This window comes from Podarcis gaigeae (genome assembly GCF_964106915.1).
Source record: "Podarcis gaigeae genome assembly, chromosome: 12".
NCBI classification, from domain to species: Eukaryota; Metazoa; Chordata; class Lepidosauria; order Squamata; family Lacertidae; genus Podarcis; species Podarcis gaigeae.
Genome location: NC_139688.1, coordinates 26,962,904 through 26,988,937, shown reverse-complemented (window position 1 = coordinate 26,988,937; position 26,034 = coordinate 26,962,904). Strand labels below are relative to the sequence as shown.

The window sequence follows — 26,034 nt, the reverse complement described above, 5'->3', positions numbered from 1 at the left end:
ACAGAAAAATAGGTGTTTTGGTCATCAAAACCCTATATACATTCTGACCATTTTGTGTTGTATTTGCAAACCTTTCAAACATCCACATTTAAAATGTACTTGCAAGGGTTGATGTTTCATATTAGAATAGGTAAAGTTGAAGAAATGCCTATAGGGATGCCACTTGGAGGAAAAGTAAAAATTAACTAGGCAACAAACTTGTAAACAAGCCAGGCAGCCTGATTTCTGATACTGTAGAATCATAAACCTTTCGCTGTAGAGAAACATGTGACATAATTGGGGCAGTTTACACTAGCTGATATTCCTCCAGAAAGCTATTGTCATTATTTTGTAGACTGCTTTTACATCACCACCACTTTGAAAATAACCCAGTGCTGGTATCAGTTTCAGATACAGTTTATGGAGCTGCAACTAGCTGGCAAGATTTATTTATACTTTCATAAATAAGTATATCCAATAGAAATTGTTGCAATTATGATGCAATTAATTGTTTCTTTTTAACTGAGTATAGCAGAATTAAGTACTCTTTCAATTAGATGTACCTAACTAGGTTATTCTATATTATCAGTATGAAACAGTTTGCAAAAGTCTCTTTTTTTGTAAGAAAAGATACAATAGCAGGAATGCTTGTTCCAAAATGTTGAGGTGGTATTATTATTATTATTATTAAATTTGTATATCACAATTATCCTATGATCACAAGGGTGATCTACAGGGGTGTGGCTTACATACAAAATGAAAACCCAAATGCACAACAAAACAAGAACAAACCAACAACTCGTTCCCCTTAAGAACAATGACAATTGTCAAAAGGAAGTGGCAACATGACAACTTTGGGTACCTTTGAGAAGGAATACCAACAGTACTCATCTAACAACAACCAAAAAAAGGATTGAATTCACATAACACAAGGAGTTTAAAGAGCTGTTAGATACACTGGGTTAGAGAAACATTGGTACATTTTAGGGCATCCTTATTCTTCAACAACTGAAGATGGAAAATGAGTATCTGAGAACTGAGTACCCCAAATCCTTATTCCAGGTGTCTTATTTCAATAATTGACATTCAGACACATTCCACATAGCACTTTGAAACTGCAATGGATCAGCTGGCTGGAGAATACATACTGGATGCAATATCCCTGAAATCGAAGTGTATCCTGACAGCAGATGTTTAGATACTATGTAATGAGGAACAACTACCTTTGCTAGAATGAAATAGCACCAAAACAAGCTGGTGTCCCAACATCAACTTATTTTGTCAAGGTGAAAGATTGCAATGTTCAGTCTCCACAATTGCAAACAATTATCCCAACACTTCTCACTCAAGTCTTGCCAAACAAACCCACGTGCACTCTCTCATATTTTAACTCATAACAAGCAAAGATTTCTGTATTTAATGATCATATTTTCATTAAGCCTCTAGACAGTTTCCTATTTGCAAGTTTTCTTATGGGCCTACTTCAGGACCCCTCAAACTAATTTTTATTGGAGACCTAGCCCATTCAGTTACACCAAGTCCTTGACCAACCTTAACATTTCATACTATGTCCTCTGCTCCTATAAACCTCACATTGCCTTTATATCCTTTCCCCACACAACATTATATCTCATTATGCTATCAGCAGCCTACCATCATAAGAACCTATGGGTGCTGCCTCTCCTGCTACCGCTGTTTTACTATGTAAAAACACTGCACAATCGCTGTTGATCTATTTTGTCATAAGGATCACTGTAATGGGAAACATGGAACTTTCTTTTCCCATGTGTGAGGTGCACTGACATGGATGGGGAGGGAGGATAAATCTAATCATGCTTAGAGCTAGCTGTGGGACCTCAAAATGCCACAGGGTGTTGTATCATATTTTTATCCACGAAACAGATCTGCCAAACAAAATCCACAGTTAGATGAATAAATTCTTCCATTTAAAAAGGGGGTTTCATACTGTACAAGGTAGTGGGGGGCGGGGGGAGAGAAAGCCTTACTTAAAAAAACAAAAACTTTTTGACAAGCCACTCTTACCTGAATTATTTGTGGGAAATCAACATGTTCCTCAGTGCTTCATGTTTGATAGACCTTTGCCATAAATATTGTTTTTTCCAAAGACTTTCATGCTTTCGCCACCCTCTGCTTGTAATCTTACATTAGGTACGGAAAAAATAGAAGACACTGCAGGGAAAAGATAGAATTCAGGCATTTAACTTTAAAAGTTTCTAAAGTTTCAAGGCACTAAGATATTCACTCCCCTCCCCCCACAAACTTAAAATCAAGCAAGAAAAAGCCAGTAACTTGTTTTTTAATGGAAAATTGTGATCCAACATTCTTATGAAAACAAGACAAGTTCCCGTGCTATTCTTTCATCCCAGGCCAGGGAGTTCTTGCAATCAGCCCCTAAAGACACTTACTAATGGCTTGAAAGAACTGTTGGGACAGCCCCTCCCCCTGCTTTTCAGGAGCTACTTAAAGACCTGTGTGGCATAAGGAAAAGGAAGAAGAGGAGAATTCAGGACACATTATGCAACCAGCTCCTGATTACACTGCCAATAGTAAGAGAGAATATACTATTTCTGTTTTATTGGCTGCTACCATTCAGGACCTACTAACAGTGCTTGCCTGACTCAGATTCTCTTGGAGTAGGACCTAGACGTGTTATTTGTTTCTTCATTTTTAATCTCTTTCTAAAAATAAAAAACTAAGCCCCAAATGGCAGGGTTCTGAATAAGGTGGTAGAACCACCTTTGATAGCAAAAGGCAACAGGCAGGGGGTGCATATATACAATCTTCGTGCTGAGGTGCCACAGCCTTAAGATTGCAGAGAAGATAAATGCTGCCTGATCTTAGGAGCAAAAGTCAGCATTTCCACTCAACTCAGTACTGGGGTGGGGCTCTCTGTCTGCTTGCATGGGCCTGCATTGACCCGTTTTATTTATTTGGTTTGGTTTTCTCTTTGGCTCTGCCCATTTCAGTCTCTGGCCCCACCCACTTCCACCTTTGGAACATGGTACTTGGACATTAAAATCCAACCCTCAGGCCATGGATTAAATTAATAAGAGTAGCCACAGCAAACATTACAGCTGATTTATGGAGTGTCACCACAAGGATGGGATTCTTTTTGGCAATGTGGTTGTAAATGCCATAATGTTTACACTGGCTCCAGTGACTATGGCCTTAGCTCAAGTTCACATTAAATAATCAGTTCTAAAATGTGTTTGCAAATTCATTACAAGATCTACATATTGGATATCTCTAACTATAAAAAAAGGATTGCCCACTTGCAGAGTTCTTCACAAGGTCTCTGGGTTAGAAGGAACTGAGTGTATGTGTAGATGAATTCCACGATGAAAGGTCATCATCTTTACCTTTAACACTGAAAAATGTGTGTGGTTCCTTACTAGTATTATACTGGATATACTGTACCCACAAATAAGATTAATGCAACATTTAAATAGGAAATATTTTCAGGTGCATAGAGAAAGCATCACAACTAGTTACCAAAATCACCTAGGTTCTAGCCACCAAAATCCCATCAATTCACAGTGTAACCCTTTTTTGCCAAAATATACTTCATTGTTTTTTAAAAATGATTGCAATTTCTATCCATGCATTCCAAATGAAAACAATTATAGTATTTGATACAGGGATTGTCCCTTCTTGCATCTTTATTTATGCTCCATAATGATTATCTGCTAGACACAGAAATAGTGTTTCTGTAACTCAAAAATTTTACTGGAGGCATTTAGCAAAACCTTGCCTTAAAATATAATGATTTTTCATCTTTATTCTCCTCCTTCAAAAGGTTTCACTGCTCCTGATGTTTAACGTTATGCAAAGACGTGTTTCTGCCAATGAATATCGCCTTATGGTTATGCTTCTGCAAATAACCTGCTGTGAGCTGATAAAAGGATTAATGCTGCCAAAATTCTTAATCTGTGAAATTACAAATTAAATTCTCATATTAAAAATACCACCCTGAGGTATTTTTTGTGGTTTTAATTCCCCTCTGGTGTTCTGCATACATTGTGCTTGTTAATGACTAGGACAAGACTGTCTCTGTTGGCAGCCTGCTGCACAGTGATAATGTGTAGGCATTTACTTCACAGATAGAACCTGATTTAACCACCAACTGATAAACTAAGTGGCAAGTGGGTAATAAGTCCATATTAACTGAAAAGTATTACTACAGAATTCAGAATTCATAGACTATCAAAATCCTGGCTAGACTAAAATGTACAGTCAGAAAGGATTGAGATGTCACCAATGTAGAGCGATATTAAGTTATGGTTTTTTAAACGGACTAATAAAAAAAACCATTGGTATTTTTGTTGTCTAAGTACTCATGAACTAACAAATCACTTCATATTAGACTTCCAACAAGATAGCAGACTTCTCAACAAGCATCATTAAATTGCACCTGGGTACTTTGGAAAATTCTGATTAAATCATGCAATAGGCAAAAGACCCTATGAGTCAAGAAGAGGGTGTACTTAGTCCCTCAAACTGGGGCGGGTTGAAGAATGTAGCATTTGTCTGAAATAAGGCAAAATGCAGTGTCTAATTAATGGATGAAAAATTTTCAGTTCATGAAAATATGAGCTTTTACTAGAGTAGATGTGCGTGTTTTTTGGAGGAGGGAGGGGAAGAATAGTATGTTTATGTGAATTAGAAAAACTAAATCTTAATGAGATCCTTTATAGTTCTTAGCTACATCTCTAAGAGGACACTTTGGGAACACAGGAACATTGGAAGCTGCCTTATACATACTATTAGTTCATCTAGCATATCTCCAGAATTTCAGACACAGGCCTATCCCTACCTGGAGATGCCAGGGATTGAGAGTACCTAAAGCCCATCGAGGGACGCAGGTGGCGCTGTGGGTTAAAGCCTCAGCGCCTAGGACTTGCCGATCGAAAGGTCGGCGGTTCGAATCCCTGCGGCGGGGTGCGCTCCCGCTGCTCGGTCCCAGCGCCTGCCAACCTAGCAGTTCGAAAGCACCTCCGGGTGCAAGTAGATAAATAGGTACCGCTCCGGCGGGAAGGTAAACGGCGTTTCCGTGTGCGGCTCTGGCTCGCCAGATGCAGCTTTGTCACGCTGGCCACGTGACCCGGAAGTGTCTCCGGACAGCGCTGGCCCTTGGCCTCTTAAGTGAGATGGGCGCACAACCCCAGAGTCTGTCAAGACTGGCCCGTACGGGCAGGGGTACCTTTACCTTTTTACCTTTAAAGCCCATCGACTTCTGAGATCCTTCTCTGACTTTATTTTCCAGAAAATCTCTTTTGGTATCCAGGGGCAGCATAAATGGTGTGTGTGTGTGTGTGTGTGTGTGTGTGTGTGTGTGTGTATCACTGCCATCATAGAAAACCTGTGAGATAGGCTGAGGAATAGGAACACTCAGTTTAAAGACAGTGTTGAAGTAATTAAATGACAGATGAGCTGCAGGGTTAGGGGAACATAGGAAGCTGTCGTGCTTACTGAGTCAAGAGTACTGGTTTAACTAGTTCACTGACTGGCAGTGGCTCTCTGAGCTTTCAGACAGGAGTTATTCTTAGACATGCCTACAAATGCCAGAACTGAACATGGGAGCTTTTGTTGTGGGATGTAATCCACCGGTGCAGTCAAATGCAACATTCCTTATTGCCCTAGAGTGGGAAATAAGGCAGGGGGACATCCAGTCAGTGTAACTTCCTGTTCCACTGGTCAGGAGCTTCCTCCCCCTGCATGTGACCTGGGAGATGTGCATGCCTCTGGCTGACTCCGTAAAAGAACTGAGTCGTGCAGCCATTTTCTCAGGTCATCTGTTTTGTCTTTCTATCGTCTTGCTGTTCTTTTGCTGCCATGCTGCTCTCCTGCAGCCATTTTTTTGTCTTAATGTAATTTTGCTGTCTGCTGGCTCTTAGCCAGCAGCCCATGAGTTCCATCTCCATATGAGATAAACTCAGTTTCTTTGTGTAACTACCAAGTAAAGTCTGCCTTTCCGGGATCAAAATTGTGAACTGAAATGTGGGTAAACTTTTTGTTACTTTAATCAGAAAGACTTGTGTCTTAATTTTTTTAAGAGGGATCAAAGGGGACACCAGGAAATAAACTTACCTAAGAGATTCAAATGAATCTACAAACTAGCTTCCAGCTATATTGAGGGGAATTTGCTCTGCTACATCACTTACTAGTGTGAGTGAAGGAAGGATAATACTTATTCAATATATCCTTTCCTACTATCCTTAACATTCCCACATTTGTAGGTAAGGCACATGCTCTACCACTACACCATGGCCCTTCCCTATTGGAGCAATTGGGTCCCATAAGCACCACATTCCACAGTGCCCAAGGGCTGATTTCATACCCATATCATGTTCTCAAGTACACACTTGTGCATACAAATGTAGAACTGGGTAGTTAGTTTTTTCACAGCAATTGTCATGCCTCCATGATCACAGAACTTTCTGTAAACCAAGATATTTACTGTTTAGCTCACACATTAGATCTGTAAATGCCTAAAAAGCTTTGCAACTAGAGATGTAGAATTTCTGAAAAAACTGAAGTCATGGTGAAGGTAACCTGTTTTGTTTCCTGTCCCCAGCCCCGCCCCAAAATATGCAATTCTTATTTTTTTAGCAGATCAAATGTCAGTTTGTAGCTTTAGAAATATAAGATGTTCCTAAATTTATTCAGTTGTTAATTTACAAATTGAATTTACTTTTTTAAAAAGAAGTTGTTACACATAGAGCTAGAAGCTGCTGAACTGTAAGCTGGGGGCACTGTTATACGGTGGTTCCGCTCCTTTCTCCTGGGCCGTGTCCAGAAGGTGGTGTTGAGGGATGAGTGTTCAGACCCCTGGGCTCTCACTTGTGGGAGCCATGCTTTTTAATATCTATATGAAGTGTTCATCAGTATGCAGATGACACCCAGCTCTACCTCTCTTTTAAATCAGAACCAGTGAAGGCGGTGAAGGTCCTGTGTGAGTGCCTGGAGGCGGTTGGAGGATGGATGCAGGTTAATAGATTGAGGTTGAATCCTGACAAGACAGAATTACTGTTTTTGAGGGAAAGGGCGGGCGGGTGTGGGGGATTCCCTGGTCCTGAATGGGATAACTGTGCCCCTGAAGGACCAGGTGTGCAGCCTGGGAGTCATTTTGGACTCACAGCTGTCTAGGGAGGCACAGGTTAATTATGTGTCCAGGGCGGCTGTTTACCAGCTCCACCTGGTACGCAGGCTAAGACCCTACCTGCCCGCAGACTGTCTCGCCAGAGTGGTGCATGCTCTAGTAATCTCCCGCTTGGACTACTGCAATGCGCTCTACGTGGGGCTACCTTTGAAGGTGACCCGGAAACTGCAATTAACCCAGAATGCGGCAGCTAGACTGGTGACTGGGAGTGGCCGCCAGGACCACATAACACCAGTCCTGAGAGATCTGCATTGGCTCCCAGTACGTTTCCGAGCACAATTCAAAGTGTTGGTCCTGACCTTTAAAGTTCTAAACGGCCTCGGTCCAGTATACCTGAAGGAGCGTCTGTTGCTATCAAAGGGTTAAAAGGTAGCAGAAACGCTCTAATCACTGAGCAGCTGGGGGTCATTAGGCTTCCAGGAACATGAGTTTGTATAAATAGTCTCCCGTGTGTTTGTTCTCCCCTTCTCCCCTTTTGGGCGTGTTTGCTGATATGTGTGGTTCGTCGCCAGGGGTTTTTTTGTTTTGTAAATAAACCTTATCTTTGAGTTCCAAACCGCATGCTCCAAGACTCCTCTTTGAAAAGATACTGCCTCTCCTGCCCTTCTTAAACTGCTGCGCGAAATGCTCTGCTGTAGTGGGACTTGTGACGATGGAAGAGCATTGGGCATTTACATTAAACTAATTAAAGTTTAATGGGACAGGTTATGGATGTTTGTACGTCAAGAAGGAGATAAGGAGTGCAGTTCAGAGTGATTTATGCAAGGACTGGAGCGAAGTCAGAAGCAGTTGCCGACAACGAAAGCCTTCAAAGCAGCTTGAGTCCTGCAACGTGCCTAGAAAAGTTTTAAACAGGCACTGAGCAGTTTGTACTCGCTGGAAGACGTCTTATTCCTCAAGGAGCCACCTCAGCAGCTGGGAGACGGTCTACAGGTGTGTGAGTATCGTTCCTAAGCCCCAGGGAGGATGGCAGAGTCCCAGGAAAGTTTTTCTGTCCCGTTTACGCGACTCAATGGGAAAAATTGGCAAGATTGGAAGGCTAGAGTAAGGGTTTGGTTGCAAGCAAAAGAGTTGTGGAGTTGCACTGAAGCACCGCCTTTACAGGCAGCTGCAGACGCGTCTGCAGAAGACAAAGCAGCAGCAGCAGCTTCACAGAAACGCGACAGGAAAGCCCAAGGTCTACTAGTTTTGGCAGTGGGACCAGAGCAAATGCCTTATGTTTCTGAGTTAAAGAACACGCATGAGGTCTGGACGGTTCTGCAGCGGTTAAATTCCAGAAACACTGCGGGGGCCAAGATCCATGCTACAAGATGTTTGTTTGATTTACGTCTCCAACCGGGAGCGTGTGTGAAAGAACATATTGCCAAAACTGTGTCTGCCTTTAATCAACTAAGACAGCTGGGCTTTCTTTTCTCTATGGAGCAGCAGTCATACATATTGTTGTCTTCTCTTGATAAAAGCTATGAGACTCTAGCTCTAACTTTGGAAGCTATGCCTTCAACTGAATTAACCCTTGAATACATTTCATCTCGGCTTGCAGATGAACAAGATAAAAGGCAAAGAGAAAGAGGTTTGTCTTCAAAGGGGAGTTATGCTGTGCCTAAGAGTGTTGATGCTGAGTTTGAGCACACAGTAAATGCTTTTGCAGCTAGACACTGTTTTCGCTGTGGCTCCCCTTCCCATCTAATCAGGAATTGCACACGTGAACCTGGTCAAGACAGCACCAAGGCCATTACCCCTAGTTACCAGACAAGGAATTCCAGGGGACGTCGAAGAAGAGGAGGAGGTCGTGGCTATTCCCACAGCACACAGCACATGGCTTCAGCAATGGCGTTGATGCAAGGGCGTGGCCAAGGCAGCAATCTACGCTGGTTGATCGACAGTGGTGCATCTCACCACCTGGTGGTGCCATCTAGTGTCCGTTTGCAGAATTGCAGACATTTGCAAATCCCTAAAGTTGTGACAATGGCAGATTCAACTAAACGTTCCTTAGAGACCGTAGGCACAGTGTTCTTGAATTGTTTGCAAACAGAAATTGATGCCTACGTGCTAAAGGGATTGAAGGGGTGTATTTTGTCTGTGTCAGAACTTGATAGAGTTGGGTTTAAAACTGTGTTTGAAAATGGGGTTTGCACTATTTCAAAGAATAACGTATCTCTTTTGCAGGTGGAATGCAGAGATGGGTTATATTATTTTGAGACAAGTCCAGATGAAGTTGAACAGGTTCATGCTGGTTGTGTGAACACGCCTACCTATAATTCTTGTGTTCATTTATGGCACCGCCGTCTGGGACATATTAATTTTCAGTATGTTAAAAGGCAACCTGAATTATCAGAAGGGTGCAAAATGAACAAATGTACTAAGTATTTGGATTGTACTGCATGCAAAATGGTGAAGGTTCATAGATGCAGCTATCCCAGTTCAGATAGGAAATCTGACAAAGTATTCCAACTTGTGCATATGGACCTATGTGGCCCAATGCCTGTTGCTAGCATGGGAGGTTCGAGGTATGCACTGTGTCTCTCGGATGACAAAACGAAGGTTACATGGTTTTTTCCTCTCAAAACCAAAGCAGATACTGCAGAAACAGTTAAAAATTGGGTTCATGCAGTAGAACTTGAATTCGGTACTAAAGTACTTGCTTTTCAGACAGACAGAGGGTCAGAATTTACCGGGTCTGTGTTGCAGAATTTCTTTAAGAAAAAGGGAATTAAGCATCGTCTGTCTACACCTTATTCCCCCCAAGAAGGAGGCGTGGCCGAACGTAAAAACAGGGTTCTGCAAGAGTTGGCAAACTCTATGTTGTTTGATGCTAAACTCCCTCAGAGTTACTGGGCGGAAGCCTGGCAGGCGGCTACTCATATTCTGAACCGAGTATATAATTCTGTAATTGGCACTACCCCATATTTTGCTTTATATGGGAAGAAGCCCAAAATTAATTACTTTCGGGTGTTTGGATGTCAAACCTATGTACTTATCCCAAAAGTGTTAAGGAAAAAGGGAAGTCCAAGGGCTAGGAAACTCATCTTTTGTGGGTACGAACCACACGCCAAATCTTGGAGATTCGTGAACCCAAATGGGGATACTACAAGAGTGGTCCTCAGTAGAAGCGCTGAATTTTGTGAGCAGTCCGGATGGACTCACTTACATGCTAACCCTGACATTTTGAGAGATGATTTAGGCATTCATGCTGAGAATGAAAGGCCAGAGGGTGGTGAGCCAGAAGGGGATGGTGCACATGGTTCAGATGCAGATTCTGACCAGGCACAAGGTTCTTCTCCTAAGGTAGAAAAGCCAGAATCTAGGAGTGTTCCAACATCGCCAGTCAGTAGGCCTAGCAGACAGCAAAAGTGAAGCAGGTCACCTGCAACACCAAGCCCAAGGGAGGTATCTAAACGGAGGTCTTTATCCCTAGAGGCACATCCAGATATTAAGTCTGAGACAGATTCTGACAGCCAACGGTCAGAGGGGGCACAAGAGGAACAACTGCGCAGGTCAAACCGTGCCACAAAGGGCAAGCCGCCAGAGCGGTTTAAGGTGACAAGTGTATACGTAAATATGGCACAGTGTGAGCCAGATAGCTATATGGATGTACAACAGCTTCCAAGCTCAGAAGCCGTAAAGTGGCAGGAAGCAATGGAAAAAGAGATGGCTTCAATGAAGTCTCTCGGTGTGTTTACAAGTACAGAGCTTCCGAAAGGGCAACAAGCTGTAGGTTGTCGATGGGTATATCGTTTAAAGCCCACAACTACTGAAGAGTTGCAATATAAAGCCCGACTAGTTGCAAAAGGGTTTTCGCAGCGCAAAGGTGTTCACTATTCTCAAATCTATGCCCCTACATCAAGATCGGAGTCACTAAGAATGCTTTTAGCCTCTTCAGCTAAGAAGGGAAATAAGCTGTTTCATTTTGATGTCAATGTGGCTTATTTAAATGCAGACTTACAGGAGGAAGTCTATATGACACCACCACCGGGTTTTGAAGGAGACAAGCCAAACCAGGTCTGGCGCCTACACAAATCCATTTATGGGTTGAAACAGTCTGCCCGTAATTGGAATTCCTGCTTAAACGATGCTCTAGAGAGCATGGGGTTCAGAAAGAGCGCAGCAGATGCGTGTCTTTATCTAAAAGGCTCGGGATGTGAACAAGAAGCAGTCTTGATATTTGTTGACGATTTATTATACAGTGGAAAGGATGATAAACTTGCACAACAATTTGCCACAAAGCTTGGAGAAAGGTTTCAGATAAAATCACTAGGCAATGTATCTGTTTATCTAGGAATTAAAATTCAGCAAGATGAAAATGGGAACTATTGGCTCAGCCAAGAAGCTAAGATCCAGCAGTTGCTGGAAAGGTTTAAAATGGACAACTGTGCTGGTGTTAAAACCCCAATGGAGTTAAGTTACATAAAGGATGCTCAAGCCGAGCAACAGGCAGAGTTCTCTAATCCTGGGGTTTACCAGTCAGCGATAGGCAGTCTACTCCACATTGCACAGTGGACTCGGCCCGATATAACATATGCTGTCAACATGCTGTGTAGACAAGCTGAAAAACCATCAATGCATGCTTGGCAAGGAGTAAAAAGAGTTTTAAGGTATCTCCAAACTACCAAAAGGTTTCGCTTAAAACTATCAGCAGAGGGCAGCACACAACTTGAATGTTGGGCCGACAGTAGTTGGGCAGATGCTGGACCAGATAGAAAATCAGTGTCAGGAATGGCGATAAAATTTGGAAATGCACTAATTGGTTGGAGATCAAGAAAGCAGTCACTTATAGCTTTAAGTTCAACTGAATCTGAGTTCAATGCATTATCAGATATATGTAGAGAACTGGAATTTTATAAGCAACTGGTACAAGAATTGTTTGGAAAATGTTCCCTACCTATCAGAGTGTGGGAAGACAGTCAACCTTGTATTAAACTAGCTAAATCACGTCAATTCAAGGCACACACAAAACACTTGGATATCCGTTATCAAAATGTATGCCAAAGTGTAAAACAAGGTTTAATTGAACTAAAGTATTGCCCAAGCCAAGAAAATCTTGCAGACGGTTTTACGAAAGCTTTGAGTCCGCAATCTCATAAATGTTTCTGTTCAGGTTTAAATTTGAATTAAGGTTGGTACAGCTCAGTGTTACGAGCGAGAGGGGGTGTTGCTATCAAAGGGTTAAAAGGTAGCAGAAACGCTCTAATCACTGAGCAGCTGGAGGTCATTAGGCTTCCAGGAACATGAGTTTGTATAAATAGTCTCCCGTGTGTTTGTTCTCCCCTTCTCCCCTTTTGGGCGTGTTTGCTGATATGTGTGGTTCGTCGCCGGTTTTTTTTTTGTTTTGTAAACAAACCTTATCTTTGAGTTCCAAACCGCATGCTCCAAGACTCCTCTTTGAAAAGATACTGCCTCTCCTGCCCTTCTTAAACTGCTGCGCGAAATGCTCTGCTGTAGTGGGACTTGTGACGATGGAAGCGCATTGGGCATTTACATTAAACTAATTAAAGTTTAATGGGACAGCGTCTCCACCCTCATTCAGCGCCGAGGGCCTTCTGGCGGTTCCCTCATTGCGAGGTTACAGGGAACCAGACTGAGGGCCTTCTCGGTAGTGGCACCCACCCTGTGGAACACCCTCCCTTCAGATGTGAAGGAAATAAGCAGCTATCCTATTTTTAAAAGACGGCCCTGTTTAGGGAGGTTTTTAATATTTAACCCTGTATTGTTTTTAACACTTGATTGTGAGCCACCCAGAGTGGCTGGGGAAGCTCAGCCAGATGGGTGGGGTATAAATAATTTATTATTATTATTATTATTATTTATTATTATTATTAAAGGAACCTAGCATTCTGTCAGTTTATGAGCAGGCAAAAGCAATAAAAGCAGGAGAAACCATCAGCATTACAGTAAAAAAGGAGAAAATTAGTATGTATTCTATTCAACTAAGTCCTACTCATTGAAGTTAGTGAACCTAAGCTGGTAAAGTCTACTAGCTTCAGTAGGTCTACTATGAGTAGGACTAGCACCGAATACCACCCATGTTTCTTTCAGTCCTCCACAATGTTAAGCACTCATTTCCATTAACAGAGTTGGAAAATTGGGGGAAGGGACCAAGACTCAGTGAGTACTACATAAAATTTAATCAGTCTGATTTCCTGAGCTATGACTACCAGTTTCTACTTTTTCATATTTGTCATCATATTTATCATGTACTTCTAAAAACTGAAGTTTTACCCAGACTGAAACAAGCTTATCTACCCTTTCACATTTCATAGTCCAACATTTTTCCCTTTTTTGGGGGGGGAGAACAAAGAGGCTTCGTGGGGAAATGTCCCCCATTCCCCCACTCAGGCTCTCACATATCTAACAGGTCTGAACAAGCCTCGTTATTTCTCCAAATGGGCCTGAGAAATCCAGATAGTATAGTGCAATGGGGTTGAAAGAGAAACGTAACTCACTAAGCAAACGTGACCAGTTAAAAAGGTGCGTCCTCAAGAGCATTTTTGTTTATTGTGCTGGCAGAAATGAGTATCACCTGAAAGTGAAATTGATTTACACCAATTTTGTATTGGTAAAATTATCCCTGCCACCTCATCCCTGCCTGAATGTGCTGCAATGACTTTTTAAGAACACAAAAGTCAATAAAAAATCCTTGCTAGTTAAAAAGAAAATTGGCAGCATCTTGTTGGGACCATATTACTTATAATAACATTAATACATTTTGTTTAAAATGAAAAAACAAAGGACAGTGTTTGAATGTTGAAAGCATCCTCAAGCTATAAGAAAATGAAGTCAAGTTTATCTTTCATATGTTTAAATCCTGCACATTAATCAATTGTGTGCTTTGTGTTCTTCAGTCTTTTAAATGCAAAAATCTTTTTAAAATTGTTATTATTTTGGCATATATAATGTTTGAGAATATCACTGGATTATTGTCCCGTGAACTGCAGCATGTTAAAAAGTGGTGCATATTATGAAGTAAAAAGCACTAAATATGTAAATTATATTTCCCTCTCCCTTCCTTCCTTTATGGCATTTCAAATAATTCTCTTTACTGCACATATAATCAAATACAAAGATAGATAGCTACATACTGCACAGTAGAGATAGCAAGGGAGAGTCCATTTTTCCTGTGTCAAGCAAAGTATGGAATTTGAACTGTAGAATCTCTCTCTCTCTCTCTCTCTCTCTCTCTCTCTCTCTCACTCTCACACACACACACACACACATTTCCTTGCCTTTATTCTATGTGGATGTTTTGTTATACTCACTGTCAGTTAGTTCCCATAGCCGTGGGGGCAGGTCACTGAAATACTCATGGCTGAGAGCTGCCTGTGCTGACAATCTGTTCTTTGGGAAACACTGGAGTAATTTGGAGGCCAGATCCTCTGCATGATTCACATAGCTTAGCCTTAAACATAAGCAGAGAAAAATTAGTGAGACAACAAATAAAAGAAGAGAAACTACTCTCACTGGTTATGCCATATATAACGATATCAAGGAAAGCAGAAATATAGAGCCAGGTCCATGTAGCTAGCCAAATTCCACCGCTGTAACTTACATGGCTTATTCACAGCCATTGGCAGTAGTTATAAACATTAAAATTTATCGTTTCACTTTAGTTACTGTCCTTTTAGTTGTTAGCAGACATTTTTGAAGAATGCAGAGACAGTGGCTCCTTGCCTTTCAAGATGCTACAAAGCCAAGGACCTTCACCTCTCTGCTACAGTTACTGTAGAAATTCAGTGTCCTCTCAACATTCCCCACCCAACATCTCACATTTCTAAGCAGAAATCTTTGTGGAAGACCCTGACTGCAAAAGGAAGGGCATCTCATCATCTGTGCTTTCTTGGTGAATGGAGGGGAAAGCATATAAATGCCCTAACCTTTACAGACCCCCCCTCCAATTCTTCTATCATCATGTTTTCCCAAAGCATAACACATCAAAACCCTGCCAACTGTCCATTCTGTTTGCTCCAGATTTCCCCTGAAGCGAGGGATGCCTACTGATTTATGGCCACCAATGAAGTGATGGGAGCTCACCCTATGGAACACAGTACTCTGAAACAGATAAAATAGGTTCATACCTCTTGATCCCTCAAATTGTGAAATAAACATTAATTTTGAAAAACTGTGGAATACCTTTTCAAGTAAGTCTATTTGCACTTGATGTGGCAAGAAATAATTTTAGTTTTCTTATGAGATTGGTTTTAGACTGAGATAGGCTTTTGTTTTTGTTTTTACGACACAGACTGACATTTTGTTAGCCTGCTCTTGAATCTGTTGGTATTTCTATGTAGGTACAGTCAAGCCATGAGTTTCTGTATCTGTATGTTGGAATCTGGCTACGTTATTGTACTTAGTTCCCACCAAAATAAATGGGATAATAATCAGCTTTCATGTCGATTTCAATGGGATCTCAATGCAATTTATTTATAGGTTGGTCCTGTAAATATTTATTCACAAATTAAGTGCCACTGAGTTTAACTGAATTGTTGCAGAGGACATATACAGTTTTTCAAAATCAACTGCTATTCTTTTCTGCATTTTCAGTTTGAAATACAAACACAGGCCACAGTGTCACCTACCAACTAGACTCCAGTTCTGCAAGAATTTGTATTCAAATGGTGGGAATGGTTCCATTCAGCTATTCTTGACATTTACAAGAAAACACTTCAGAGTGAAGGGCACTAGTAAATGTCAGTACATAGATTGCTCACAAAGACACAGTTGGCAGACAAAGGTAGAGAAAAGCATATTCAAATGTCCACGTATATGGGCTCATAAAATAATTATAATATAAATCTAAGTAACTTGGCACAGTATCCTTGTAGGATTAAGCCAAACACCCATCTCAAATTCAACTGCATGGCTTTAAAGCACCAAAGTATATTTCCAAATATAAGTTAGTAAAGCTATATGCAGAAGTTATCTGATTTTCAACAAGAGCTATTAGGTGTTCATTGCTGAAATAAAACAATTACATTTTTATTAAAAGATTAGTCTTCAAATTTCTTCCCACCAGTAATGCTTCTGTCACAGAATGGATATAGAAAGGATAAAATGTGTATTTCAAATGAGCAGATCTTTTATGCATACTAAAGGAAAGTCAACCACAGGGGAGTGGAATCAGGGGGGAAATTGATTCATCGCATCATAGAACTGGAAGGGACTTCTAAGTTCCTCTAGTAGTCCAGCCCCTGGCCAATGCAGGGAAACCATTGCTATAGCACTCTGAACAAGCAGCATTCAGCTTGTGCTTAAAAGTCTCTAATAAAGGAGAGTATACAAACTTCAAAGGCGTCAATTCCACTGATGAACAGCTCACACTGTCAGAAGGTTCTTAATGTTTATTCAACAACAACAGTATTATTCAAAAATGCATTTATTGTATTTTGAACCTGTTGGTTTGGGTCTTACCCTCTAGAGCTGCCTCTCTCAACTTTGTGTCCTCAGATGTTCTTGAACTACAATTTCCATCCTACCTGACAAATGACCAGGAATGATGGGAGTTGTAGTCCAACAACATCTCCCAAGGTTCAGAAAGGCTGCTGTAGAGCAACAGCAAAAAATTGACTCTGGTATATACATGTCAGTGTAATCAATGTGATGCCCTCCAGATGTTGTTGAACTACAACTACCATCAACTCCAACCATAGTCAGGGATGATGAGGGCTGTAATCCATCACACTGCTAACTCATATTTAACTTGTAATCTATTAATATTCCTATATCCTTTTCACATGTATTTCTGTCAAGCCAAATGTCACCCATCCTGCAGAGATGCAGCAATAAGGCATACTTGTTGCTATTTCTTTCTTTCTAATATTTATATACCACTCAATGGTAAAAGTCCTCTGGGTGGTTCACAAAAATATAAAATATAAAATACAGAAGGAAACTAAAATCTAACACAGAATAAAACCAGCACCAGAGAATGATATCCAGTACAACAAACATTAAAAACAGTAAAAAAATCTAATCTAAAAAATACTTAACCCTTTCCAAGGTGACTATATTTTAGCTCCAAATGCTTCTCACCTTCAAGCTATTCCATCTGCTGCCCACATCAGTGTTCTAAATGCAAGCAAATATGCATCTGAAACTCTGTAATGGAAGAACCATTTTTTTGGGGGGGGGGGAGGAACTAGGTAAATGTCCAGAAAGGGTTAAACACCTTTTCCCACCTAAGACTTCTCAACTCATATTTCACAACTTGTATTTTCTTCTGAGAAAACAATTATATTATATGCATCCATAGTTTGTCTCAAATATCTTTAAGATGTACCCAACAATTTACCTACTAGAAGTCAGGCAGCAGTCCTTTATCAAAGACAAACAATATTTAATCTTAGTCTCTATACATAAACTGACAAACCACCAAAGAAACTAGCTACTGAATCTAACATGCACCTTGCTCTACTTGGTGTCAGAGTAGAATTTAATAGAATATAATTGTGTGTCTAAGGCACTGCAGCATGTTTCATTTCTCAGCAGTCTATACTGGTATGTGTGATACAGTAAGCTTCAATGCTGATGCTTCACTTGCTTCCGCACTAATTAGAAAGCAATAGTGGTTGGCCATGATAGCATAATTGCAATGGAGTGCTTTTACAGATGAGTACAATCAAGTACTTACTACAGTTGTGACCATTCAATAATGTAATTAGCACTACTGGAATGATCTTTAGAACAACCTAATCTGCAGGTATCTGAAAAATGACCAATACCATTTAAAATGTCTTAAGAGCATGTTTGGCTCAATTGGAAGTTAACTGCAACTGTTCCTTAACACAATTTGCAAATCACATAAGCTGTTGGCTTATTATTGCATTACTCCCCCCCCCCCCCACTTACAAAACTCTTGATCACAAGCATTTGATTTAATTTCATAGAGAGCACACTGGGTTTCTTCCTATTGCAAAGAGGGTCAATTCTTGGTCAAGCTGAACATGACTAGGATTACTGAAGCCCTCAAAGGGAAAAAAAGATATGGGCATGTGCACTGAACCTCTGAACTTATGGTGCTTTGCTGGTTAAATTAAATGAGGGACAGAGGTCAAGTTCACTTTCAAAATCAAGGCCTGATTAAAAAAACAAAGATTAATCCTGTATATATTTTTGACAGCAAATCAGGAGAGCACTACTGAAGGTTACCCACAATATGCCAGCATTTTCTGATTCAACAAGTACTACAACCCACTCCTTTGCTGGTGAAACTCAGAGCAACACTTTTAAATACTGGTTGTTCAATTACAAAATATCACTATGTCTGACTTTAAAATTTCCTTAGTTTGGCATTATTCCTGCTTGAGACAAAAAGGTAGCTATACCAATGGGAAGACTTGAATGGCAACCAGCTAATATACTCAATTCCAAGAATTTTAGTCTTCAACGGTTTTCTATTTAGAGTATCAGCACAATTTGAATGCATCAAGGTAAAGATCTAAAATCTGTAAAATTATGCCACCAGAAAGAGTACACTATGCATAGCTCCACTGAAATAAAATGACTAGTCCAAACTAGAAAGCAGTGGCAGAAGTTTCTAGGAAGAAAAGGTTCTCTTACCAGAGGTGGTGCTACCCTATGATACTCCAAATATTGTTCGACTCTAATGAGTCCCAGCCAGGAGGGCCAATGACAAGAGAAGATGAAGGGCCACAGGGTAGCCATCTCCATCTTACCACAACAACCAATGTCCTGTTCAGAAAATCTCTTGCTTCCAGCATTTAGGAAGAAGAGTCTACTTTACCATTAAGATTTTGAGTATCTTACTCAAGCAGAAACAGAAACCATGTGGTACAGCTCTTCAACTATTGTACCATACAGGGAATACCCATGAGGCAAGGTGAGGATCCACAGGGGCAGCAGAGCCAGCCTCCAAGGAATGTATCACCCACTGCTGCTGCTACCACAGGTGGTCAAATCTCCTCATGCCTACAATGGCCTCTTGGAAAATAGGAGCTGCTGGTCTCCTGTAAATTTTTATTCCCCCTTGTTTCTGATGTATTCACTCACCCCTTCTTCCTGGGAAGGGGCACAATTTTGTGGTTTGCCTCAGGTGCCAAAATGTATTGGGCCAGTATTAGTACCATAGTTTATTTTTATTATAAAATCAGTTTAGAATGCCCTTGAGATACTGTTATGAAGCGGTTTAAGTTGTAGTAAATAAAACTATAATGCTCTGTTGATCTATTAGATGCTCTGAGCCCACAGTATTTTAACTATGTTAGTGTAAACAGTAAATGTTACTGGTATGGAGTTATTTAATAAGTATTTCACATTTTTAAAGAATTTACTCACAACTTAAAGACTTATCCAATTTTGTATTGTGGCCCCACAAGGAAAAGGGGATATGAAGGAGATTTATAAAATTATCAGTGGGAGAAAGTGACTAGAGATGTGCTATTCTTCTTCTCTCATTATACTAGAACCTGGGATAAACTAATGACCATTGTGAGATTCAGAACATACAGAAGGACATACTACTTCACATAGCATGTAGTTAGGACTTTGCTACTATAAAATGTGGTGATGGTCAGTATCTTAGATGCCTGTAAAAGAGGATTAGTCATGGAGGATAAGGTTATATACATACTACTTCCAGGATCAGCAGCAGCATGCTTCTGAATAACAGTTGCTCAGGAATAAAATGGAGAATGAGATATTGCCCCCATTTCTTCCTTGTGGGCTTCCTTTAGGGCTTAATTGAATCATAGAATTGTAGAGTTGTAGAGTTGGAAGGGATCCCAAGGATCACTGAGTTCAATCCCTTGCAATGCAGGAATATGTAGCTGGCCCATATGAGAATCAAACTGCAATCATGGCGTTATCAGCCCCATGCTCTAAGCAACTGGGAGTGGCTTCTGACTGGCCACTGTGGAGAGGACACTGGACTTTGGTAAGATTCAGCAAAGCTTTCCTTTTGTTCTTATGGAAGATTCTCAGCACATGTTTTAAGTATTTGTAATGTATAATTTTGTGTGTGTGTGTAAAGTCCACAACACTTTAAAAAGTAACGTTCAATGATGTTCTTGATAGTTGTTGTACCTTTCCTGGTACATGATCTTAAGGAGCTTGTTTCATCATGTTGGCCACTGAGCATAGACTATTTTGAGTAGATGCAAGTGATTAAATAATAATGAACACCATAGTAAAATATACAATTCTTGTTGCCTATAAATCAAAAATCTATCATATGGAAATAAGCCTCTGACATCAAGCAACCATGTATTAAATCAAAGTGCTAGGGAACTAATATCCTCTTCTTGTCTCTTGTCAATATTTGTCACAATTTTGCTGCTCTTCCTCCTGATGCTTTCTGAATAGCCTTTATTGTGTAAACTGGAACTGTGAAGCACAAAAATATGGTGGTATTTGTCAAAGCTTAAAGAAGGGACATAGTTCACATTTAAGGATTTGGACTGTGAGAACAATGCCATTTCAAATTTTACATTAAAAAAATATATGTGAGAGAAAAATGTGTTTTTCAAGATATTTTAATTATAGCATACTCCAACCCCTCACTACTTTGGGATCTAGAAAGATTTCAACAATGACTTCCTTTCAATTTGCACACCAGTCAGTCAGTTATCTTAATTCTTTCAGCAATCCAGTTCTTCTAATATTATTCATTATAGCATATGAGGGGGGAAAGATTACTTACACCATTACGGATTTTTTTTTAATGTGCAAGATTTGTAGTGTGTCTGAAGGTTGCAGGCTAGCTATGAACATAATTTAAATGGAACACTACAACTGTGGCTTCTCTTAATTAGAAGCTGCTCTTTTCAAATACAAATTATATATATATATATATATATATATATATATATATATATATATATATATGCAGGTTTTGGTGTCCTCGGGTGTCTTCCCGTGTAAAAGTTGGGGTGTCTAGGCGACGTTTCGACGAGGTCTCACTCGTCATCTTCAGGCTGGTGCTTTCGGCTTCTTGTTACTGGAACAGAGCGGGATCTCAATGTTTGAGTTCCTATAAATACTGTAGAGGGGGTGTGGTGTCTAGCCTCCAATGTTCTGGGCAGAGAGGAAGTTCCCAGGCTAGTGTGCCTTTTCTTCTTTTGTTCCTTAATTACTTGAGAGATACCTTGAGTGATTTATTGAGTGATATCCTGAGTACCACTTAGGTGGGTCATTAGGTGTGGATTAGTTGCTAAAGTCTTTGTGTCTTGACCTCTTGAACTTTGTGAAGAGTTTTCCTGAGAAGATGGCTGTATTGCACTTAGTTGTGCTTTGGCTTGGCTTCGTGTATAGGGGCGAGCTGTGGTTTTGTGGCTTGTGTCAGCCAGATCTGTGTAGGGATTGCAGGGGGGTGCAGCATCCGGAGGTGCCACCATGGATTGGCTACTGGATGGTGTCAGTAATTCATCTGTGGAGAGGGTCTGGGTTTGGGTCTGGTGTGGTTGATTGGTGTTGGCGTTCTGTGTGCCTCTGGATCTGGTGTCAGTTTTTGTGGGGAGGGCTAATTTCCAGATGTCTGGCAAGCGGGATGTGTCGTCACGCTTGTTCATGTTGTGAGGGTGTTTCTCTATCTCGATGGCTTCCATGATTATTCTCTTGTGGTGATGTTCCGTGTTAAAGAGCAATTTGGAATCTGCAAAATTAATTTCGTGTCCTGTTTCTTTCATGTGTTGGAAAAGAGAGGAAGTTTTTTCTTCTTTTTTGACGGCATTCTTGTGTTCTGCGATACGTGCATTTATTCGTCTGTTTGTTTGTCCAATGTACGTGGCTGGGCAGACTTTGCAGGGTATTTCATAGATCCCTTGGTTTTCCAACTGGATTTTATCCTTGGGGTTTCTGAGGATATTGGCTATTTTTTGGTTGGTGCAAAAGGCTGTTTTGATATTGTGTTTATGGAGGATTTTGCTAATTTTATCTGTAGTGCCCTTGATATAAGGAAGGAGGGCCATGCCATTGTTTTCTTCTGTGTCTTGGTTTTTGGGGGGTGTTTCCTTTTGGATTAGCTTCGTAATCCTGTTTTGCTGGTATCCATTGGCAATTAACACATTTGAGAGATTCTGTAACTCAGTTGTCAAGTGGTCTTTGTCAGCCAGGCGTTTGGTTCTGGAGATGAGAGTCTTGGCTACGGAGTTTATTTGTGCAGGGTGGTGGTGTGATTGTGCATGTAAGTAGCGGTTGGTGTGTGTTTTTTTTCCGGTAGATAGTGTGTCCTAGGGAGCCATCAGGTTTTTTGTAGATTAGGACGTCAAGGAAGGGAAGTTGGTTGTTGGCTTCTATTTCCATAGTGAATTGTATTTTGGGGTGTAAGTTGTTGAGATGTGTGAGGAAGCTATCCAGTTTTTCCTTCCCGTGTGGCCAAATTACAAAGGTGTCGTCAACATATCTGAGCCAAAGTTTGGGTTTGTGTTCTGACTTGTCTAAAGCATTGGTTTCAAAGTGTTCCATGTACAGGTTTGCGATGACCGGTGAGAGGGGTGATCCCATAGGTGCTCCTTCTATCTGTTTGTATCTTTGTCCATTGTGGATGAAGTACGTGTTGGTTAGGCAGTGGTTGGTCAGGTCCAAGATGTATTCGGGGGGATTGTATTTGTTTTGAATAGCTGTCAAGGCTTCATTAATGGGCACTTGTGTGAAGAGAGATACAACATCGAAGCTCACAAGTAGGTCATTAGGATGTAGGTTTTGCTTCTTTATTGTTTCTATGAACTGGAAGGAGTTTGGTACGTGTGAAGAGATGGATTCTGCAATACAGCCATCTTCTCAGGAAAACTCTTCACAAAGTTCAAGAGGTCAAGACACAAAGACTTTAGCAACTAATCCACACCTAATGACCCACCTAAGTGGTACTCAGGATATCACTCAAGAAATCACTCAAGGTATCTCTCAAGTAATTAAGGAACAAAAGAAGAAAAGGCACACTAGCCTGGGAACTTCCTCTCTGCCCAGAACATTGGAGGCTAGACACCACACCCCCTCTACAGTATTTATAGGAACTCAAACATTGAGATCCCGCTCTGTTCCAGTAACAAGAAGCCGAAAGCACCAGCCTGAAGATGACGAGTGAGACCTCGTCGAAACGTCGCCTAGACACCCCAACTTTTACACGGGAAGACACCCGAGGACACCAAAACCTGCATATATATATATATATATATATATATATATATATATATGTAAAACAAACAAACAAACAGGCATTAAAGGGTACATATCTTCTAACCTGGAGAGGGCTTTAAAGTCCTCCTTTGTCCATCACAGCAAACTGAATAGAACAGCTTTAAAAAATAAACAGAGCTAAAATAATTACTAAACACATCATTTTATAGGCTATTATTTCTCCAGTAAAGAGAGAATGAATCTTTAATCCTGAGCAAAAACTCTTCAAGGTTTATGTTCTCTATAAACCTTTCACTGAGAATTTAAAATATATGTTACTAATGCAATAAATGCCCTAACAAATATATCAGATTTTTCAGTTAATGCTTTTTACAGGCTTAAACTAAACTGAGTAAAAGAAAATCACCTTTTACAGTCTGACTCTTAAAGGAAGAATGCCTTTTTGTTATGCTTTTTAAAGAAGGCATGGTGAATTTCTATCAACTTCACTCAATCTTGGGCATGATAAAAGGGGGGGAAATAGCACTGCAGTTACCATTCCATAGTGCACTTTCTTCACATATTTATTTCCTCAGTGACTGGAGCAAAAAAGGGGGAAATAAAAACTCCACAGGAATATCTGAAATAGTCTTAGCACATCATTCACTGCAGATCCCCCCCCCCCCCTTCCAATGCACACACATTTGCTCTTCAGTAACTTCAATTGTTGGTCTTCAAAAGAAACTAAAGGAGAACATTGGATTTTAAATTTCTTACTGGTGAAAACGCTGTGTCTCTAGCAAAGTTATCCTATTAAATCACTCTAAATGAAAGTGTGGCTGCCGTTACGAGCTGTCCAGGTTTTCATCTTTAAAATCAGCTCTGCTCTTACTAAAGAAACATTAGAACTCATAAATCTCATTCCCTGTCTCCTTTCTTAACATACAGAACTTGAAAACTCTTAATTTCATTATAATGTAAATAAGAACTGGTGTGTGTGTTCAGCAACTCCAGCAAGAGCTTCTGCCCTAAAAGGGTGAACCTCTGCAGTCACTGCAGCCAGTGAGCATTCATCATTGTTAGCTACAAATCTATCCAGCAGGGGATTTAGGTCTGTCACACTTGGAAGGGGGTTCTTGTCCCTGCCACATTAATCTTTTTTATTTCTTTTATTTACTATCAAGTCAGGCTAATGAGGAAAGTTTAATGATATAGAAAAATAGGAGTATTCCTTATTACTTCACATTCTTTATTTAACATACATGGCACTTCATTTGATTTGTATCATCTATCCCAAAGTTTCAAAGCTGTTAGCAACATGGAAGTCTTATCATCATATCCGTGGTCACAAAAAACAGCTACTCTACTGTGTCCAGAAGGCATTCTTATTTCAGCTCCAGTAAGAAGCATGCCTTGCAGCCTACATGGCATAGATGGGCAAACTCAATAGGTTGCAGTAATTTTAGGAGTTGTAATGGAACATGGTATAGTGAGAAGTACGGTATATTGGGTTGAGACTAGGCTATTTATACAATTTTATTTAAGATTTGCAGGCTGCTCACTAGCTAGCAAGGCCCTGTGACATCTGGCAATAGAGTATACAAAAAAAAAAAAGCCAAGCATTAACATGCTACAACAAAATACTCTTCAAAAATCTCAAGGACAATTGGCAATGTCATTGGACACCAGTGGCGGCAACCAGTTGGTGCTGACTGTCACAGTGTGGCAGCAGAGGAGGAGAGAACTTCACGTTATTATCTTTAAGTGCTGGGAAGCAGTGGTGGAGTGCCAATGCATTGTGTCAGTAGCTTGTGCTCACTACCAGGACAGTTCAATGTGCTTCCATAGTGCAGGTTGTAGTACCCCACATCTCCACTGCGGTCTCTCACAGTCGCCAAAAGCCATTGCAGTAAAAGGTAAAGGTAAAGGACCCCTGGATAGTTAAGTCCAGTCAAAGGCGACTATGGGGTTGCGGCGCTCATCTCGCTTTCAGGCCAAGGGAGCTGGTGTTTGTCCACAGACAACTTTCCGGGCCATTTGGCCAGCATGACTTAACCGCTTCTGGCACAACGGAACACCGTGACAGAAAGAGCGCATGGAAACACCATTTGCCTTCCTGCCACAGCAGTACCTATATCTACTTGCACTGGCATGCTTTTGAACTGCTAGGCTGGCAGGAGCTGGGACAGAGCAATGGGAGCTTACTCCGTTGCAGGGATTCGAACCGCCAACCTTCCGATTGGCAAGCCCAAGAGGCTCAGTGGTTTAGATCACAGCGCCACCCGCGTCCCTATCTGCAGTAATCCAGTTTGAAGGTAACTAACCAATCCACAATAGCCAGGTATCTGGCTTCCAGAAAGGGATACAGCTACCAAATCAACATAGGCAATTAAAAAAGCACTCCAGGCCCCCATTGCCACCTGATTAAAGCAGTGAATCCAGGTTCAGGAGTATGCTCAAACTACAAACCTAGTTCTTAAGGGGGAGTGTAATTTCACTGAGAACAGACAACATAATATTCATCTTGACAAAATCTTATACCATCAACAAGGATTCTGATAATAAATATTTCAGATATGAGAGTAATTAGGAAGCAGTCAACATTTATTTTATAACTCAGCCTGAGGACAAAAAAAGCTGCTGAGGGCTATAAACAAATGTACTACATTTGGTGAGATTACTCTGAAGTAAGTTGCTTCTAGGATTGAAGATTCCTCATTAAAGGGAAATAAAAAGGCATAAGAAGGCATATGGCTGACATCTCATCTTGGTTTATGCATTGAAGGATTTAAATTCACAAACATAAAATGTGG

General features: G+C 40.7%; 1 protein-coding gene and 1 long non-coding RNA gene across 7 annotated transcripts in view; one reads left to right on the top strand and one right to left on the bottom strand.

The window, feature by feature from the left end:
* LOC310828089 overlaps positions 1-15,957 on the top strand; it is a 249,367-nt gene extending 233,410 nt beyond the window's left edge. The window contains exon 11 of the long non-coding RNA XR_014556633.1: positions 15,122-15,957. This is a non-coding gene — a long non-coding RNA (uncharacterized lncRNA). The remainder of the gene's footprint in view (positions 1-15,121) is intronic.
* The window catches only part of CDK14 (cyclin dependent kinase 14), a 229,515-nt gene that overhangs the window by 47,370 nt on the left and 156,111 nt on the right, over positions 1-26,034 (bottom strand). For all 6 annotated transcript variants that reach the window (XR_014556593.1, XM_083705044.1, XM_083705046.1 and 3 more), the window contains 2 exons: positions 14,413-14,552; positions 2,023-2,169 (listed from right to left, as the gene is read on the bottom strand). Coding sequence is in view for 5 of the 6 variants with exons in the window: in XM_083705044.1 (XP_083561170.1) it covers positions 2,054-2,169; positions 14,413-14,552 (256 nt within the window). In the remaining variant the exon portion in view is untranslated. The remainder of the gene's footprint in view (positions 1-2,022; positions 2,170-14,412; positions 14,553-26,034) is intronic.